Below are 5,503 nucleotides of genomic sequence, written 5' to 3' on the forward strand. Positions count from 1 at the left end.
TGTTTATCTTATGTCGACTTTGAATTGGCAATCCGTAAAATTAGACTGTTATTTAATTTTGTGTTTGCATATCAATTATTCATCAATTTCATAATAATTTGTCATTAACAATCTACACCTACTATATATTACTGGAATATTAAGATTTGCTTTATATTAAACATACGATAATCAACACCATTTGACAATTAATTACACTCATCATAGATAACAGGAGTAAATTTTGTATATACGCCAGACGCGCGTTTCGTGATATTGGTAATGCTGCATTTAACTCGTAAAATTGTTAGTAAGCTTCATTATCAATGTTTAGCCATAAGGTTTAGTAATACTTGCTTTATCACAACTAACTCCAAAACATAGAACGAATAGACCCCTTTTGAGTCAAAATGTTGCAATTGGTTTTAATGAACAGAATTCGTGTGTTGAGATAAATCCCACCGTTTTTCCAATGATAAGCGAGCGGTTGAAAAAATATGATGCCCGTACTATTCGTCCAATTAAGTAATGGTTATTGATAATCAGCATTGATGTCATTTGGAAATTGTAAGTACTATAAGTACTAACTGAACGAACATTATTAATCCTGCATAAATACAATCAGAAAATACTTGATCAATTTTAAAAGGGCAGGGATACAGGCGATCTAGTAATTAAAGACGCACATAATTGACGAACATTGTTGCAGAAGGACATAACAAACAAGTGATCTATTCATTTTTTACAACAAGAAAGCTAACATCAAACCCACGACACAGCAAGTTTAGTGTTGGCATTCCGAGACGATTGCCTAAACTCATAAGAGGCTTGTCTTTTAAGAGTAAACAAAAACTTGACCTCCCTTCTGAAATAGGTCCCTGTAATACTGTACAAAAAGAAGTTTATACAATAATTCATATAGAATATAGTCCTTGATATGTATAGAATTCCTTGCCAATATTCAATGTCTTCTAATGACACACTATCTGTCTGTGAAATATACTTGTTATATATAAAATTTCTACACCATATTGTAAAATATGGAACATTGAATGCAATAAAAAAGAAGGACACTGCTAATAATATAAGAGTAAATTCTAATTTGATAATGCTTTCTTCTGTTCTAATAATGTTTGCAGATTTGACATTTCGTATATTGTTTGTTCTAACTGTGTAGTGTTGCTGACGTTTATTTGTGTACATTAATTTTCGCACAATGAGGATATTCAATATCGTGATAATTAAAAACGGAACTAATGTTATAGTCACAGCAAAAGCTGAATCGAGTACGAATGATGTAAAATCGTATCGTTTGTTACTGGTACAATATTGAGTTCCATCAGCACTGTAATATACTCCGCTGAGAATAGGTTTGTACAGAACTAAAGTACATGATAACAAACATATCACAGTGATTATTCGCCTTGTGCTACTTTTTGTACAGATGTGACGTCGGCGTAATGGATGACAGACGCCGATGTATCGTTCAACTGTAAAGGCGACTACAAGCCATGAGGAAAGGAATCGTGAGACGTACGATAAATACATTAATATCTGACAAAATCCATTATATTCAAGAAACGCCATCTTTGTTTCTGGATAAATATACACAATGCCTCTTCTAAGCCATTCCACAGTTACGTAAAAAATCAGAGTTGATAAATCTGACGCAGAAAGAGCAGCCAGATAGGCACTTGCACACATACCACGCATATTTTTTGACATAAACACATTCAGAGAAAGAGAATTTCCGAGTATTCCAATGATCAAAATAACAGGAGTCAAAAAGACATAGAATAGTCGACCATCTCTGTAGGTTACTGGATCTGACGGCTTTTGGAAGTTGTCACACGTCGAGTTCTGACCATTTTTATTCAACATGTTAAACAACAAGTCGTAAATATCTCCACTTGAACATTCTGTCTGCGTCATGTTATCCTGAAATTAAAGGATGAAATTAGATTAAAAACTATATACTATGTGTTTGCTACATTTATTGATTTTCCGGGTTTTAACATGACTTACACGACGGTTTAAAATGATATTTATATAAAACTTAACAACCGTCAATGTATGTTCGACTCGTACATTTTTATGGGTAAGTGATTGAATAATGCACGTTTTTTTGCGTTGTAAACGACTAGATAAAATGTCAAAAGGAATATGTCTAGCCCAATTGCCAGCAAACATTAAAATCCAGAATAAAAATATGCTACTCAGACTTCTGTTTCTCGATACCTTTAGGTAGAAATACTGAGTTGTAAGTGTTCGGTTCCATACCTTAAAGACTGCGCATAGTACAAGTAACTAAACACCCATAGGTAGAAATCAGGGTTGTAAGTTTTAGACCCAATACCTTGAAGACTGTGCATGATATAAGTTACAAATTAACACCTTGAGGTAGAAACAATGAGCTTTAGGTTTTCGAATCCTTAACTTGACGTTAATGTATTGTATATCATGATAGTGTTGTACAACACAAGGTAAAATTGATTGAGTTTGGATGTTAAAAGCAATTTTCATCCTTTAGGATGTGTTTGTAAAAATGAGTCTACAGTATGAGTTTAGCGAGTTGTTTAGATTACAACAAATAAGGATAAAGTCACCAACAGTGTAACTTTTCATTTACAAAATGGTGAATATTAAGCAGTAGATTAAGCAACAGTCTTAATGCTGGTATTTTAAATTCAAATGGTGTTTCTCATGGGATGTGAACTAACATTTTCTATAAGTCTGACATGCAATATTTCTTTTATTGAACATCAAGTCTTATATTGATATTGTGTTTATTTCGTGTAGAGATTTACTGACTTCGTTGTGGTGAAATCTTCATGTTCATTTTACATAGTTGTCTCTTTGACATATTCCCCATTTTCATTCTCAATTTTATTACACGAAAAACAAAACAAACAAAAACAAGTTTGACGTCAAATTCTGTAACACCTAACATTATGCGTTAAACGATTACCCTTTCTTTTAATCGTTTCATATTGTAGAAACAAAAGGTTAAGCATGTCGTATCTAAAGATTATGTTGAAACTTTCATTCATAATTATTACTCTTGTCTAGCAATACATAATATTTACCTTTATATCACCTTTATTCAAAATTTTTATGAAATATATCAAAGTTGTCGTTGGTTGTCCGACTTGTTTGATTAAAGGTTATTATCATTTATTGAGAGTAACGAGCTGATACTTTTTATCGTATAATAAGTGCATTTAATTAACGTTAACACAAAATAGTGATATGTAACCTACAGCTAATATGAAAAATGCAATGTCATAATATGTTATTATAACGTAAATAAAATTGAGAATGGAAATGGGGAATATGTCAAAGAGACAACAACCCGACCAAATAAAAAACAACAGCAGAAGGTCACCAACAGGTCTTCAATGTAGCGAGAAATTCCTTCACCCGGAGGCGTCCTTCAGCTGGCCCCTTAACAAATATATACTAGTCCAGAGATAATGAACGCCATACTAATTTCTAAATTGTACACAAGAAATTAAAATTAAAATAATACAAGACTAACAAAGGCCAGAGTATTTGTTCGTGTCTTTTATGTTGACAGCCTGTACTGTTGCCCAAAGAAATGACTCTTATAATTACGTATATCTACTCTAACACCAAGTTTTAACTTTTGATATATGAAAGTGGTTAAATACCAGAACACATTTGTATTATTGTTAAAACCTGTGTATGTTTACATTACAAAGGATACATACGCTAGAGTCAGGTATTTATTCGAAAAATTATCAGTCGTTTTGTTGATTTGTAATATAAAAAAAACACGAATCGTCCTTTGCCTTGACATAACTAATCATTGTTGCTAGGTCATTGTCATAAATAAATGTATTATAAAAACCTCGCATCTTTTGAACTAATAAGGATTTTCTTTCCCAGGAATATATAAATTCATGTCTACTTACCAACGCCTATTAGAAGTTAAGGCCCTGAGTGCTACTTAATTTTGTATTGTATTAGGCCTCTTTAATTTGAAAACTGTTTCATTGATACCTTTTTTTTTAAATTACATTTGGACTGATTATATTTGAACATTTGTGTGCCTAATTCAATGACGATTTTAATGATGGATTTAACAGAAAATAATATACAGGGCAAATGTCGCCTTTCAAATAAGCATTGTTATAAAAATTCAAAGCATGTCTATATAGAAAAGATATTTCTAATGTTGTTATAAAAACTACTTGCGTTTCTTTATTGAATCAAACAGCTCGGGGTATCTTTAAAGGATAGAAGTGTCCGATTGGAAGGATTTATATTTGTCCCTCTCTGTATCTGTTACATATCTTAATGATGAGGTTTAATATAAAAACAAAAGACGAATATCCAAAACACATAATTATTACATACATAACCAAAAAAAACCACGCTAAAATGCAAAGGAGCAGTGCTTGTATTGCTGATCTTCATTGAAAAGTCACAATGAGGCCTTTAACACGGAGCAAACAAAACAAACTTTCACCTCACGGAAAGTTTGAGGCGGAAGCTAGCCCCAGCTTGAGTGGTATTTTTTGCAAACATAATGGAGATATACTTTTTAAGATGCAACACTTCATAATCGGGCCCGGTGAAAAGAACATACTTGAAAGTAGTGCATGTTTAGTCCTCAAAAGATTGATAGAAGTATACTTACAGTGGTAAAAGAACTTGAAAGTGCCTCAATATCCTGCAGTCCATTTTCTCCCATAGTTGGATGCATATATAATTAAATAATATATTATCTCAATTAAAACTGACCGATCACATTATGATATTATAAAACCATGTATTTGTTTTTATTCCGTGTTTTTAAATCATTGTTCACAATGAAAATATTGTTACCACTAATGATATAAGCGTAAACCTTATCACTTCTATAGCAAAACAAATCGACTAACAGTTTGCTAGTGAGAGGCTGATGAAATTGCATTTGATATAGTTTAAAATCGTATTGACGAGGCTTGGTAATCACTAACATTTCTACAAGTAGTCTTACACAAATAGATTGGCATTTATGGTAGGATCAGAAAATGTCAGTCATTATATAAACACGCCCTTTATACTTAAATATAATCCCTTGAATGAAAGAGAAATAGTGCCAAGAACATTAAACTAGCATTGTAAAGACGGCAAATGTTTTTTTTTTATATATTCGATTTGTTATGAGAGTTGAAAAGATTTATTATGAATACGACAGTTTTCATCCATTCAGTTGATCTATTTCAGCTTTTGAATTTGCAATCTGATTGTGGACTTTTGTTTTAAATTTTATTTGGAGGTATTTTTGCTATTTCACCTGTTCATAAATGTTACATTCAGCGTACAGAGTTTGATAGTTGTTCTTTTGCTTTATCATGTTCATAGCTAACTTTTACTTTTTTCTAGTATTTCCTAAATGTTATATTTCGTACATAAATAAAAGTTTATCATAAGCCTTCCAAGGTTGGTTGGTATACATATACATGTTTATTGACTGCATATGTTAAACTTTTTCATATATTGTATTTCATGTTTT

The 5,503-nt window shown here is 31.7% G+C and overlaps 1 protein-coding gene across 1 annotated transcript; it reads right to left on the bottom strand.

The window, feature by feature from the left end:
- Positions 1 to 424: 424 nt before the first annotated feature.
- LOC139497302 (cysteinyl leukotriene receptor 2-like) lies at positions 425 to 4,906 on the bottom strand. The gene is made up of 2 exons (XM_071285492.1): positions 4,643 to 4,906; positions 425 to 1,917 (listed from the first exon to the last, which is right to left on the bottom strand). Exons 1-2 carry the CDS (start codon positions 4,706 to 4,708, stop codon positions 742 to 744), a joined length of 1,242 nt encoding a protein of 413 aa, XP_071141593.1. The 5' UTR covers positions 4,709 to 4,906; the 3' UTR covers positions 425 to 741.
- Positions 4,907 to 5,503: the final 597 nt, after the last annotated feature.

The sequence above is a fragment of the Mytilus edulis genome, chromosome 12 (assembly GCF_963676685.1).
Source record: "Mytilus edulis chromosome 12, xbMytEdul2.2, whole genome shotgun sequence".
Classification (NCBI taxonomy): domain Eukaryota; kingdom Metazoa; phylum Mollusca; class Bivalvia; order Mytilida; family Mytilidae; genus Mytilus; species Mytilus edulis.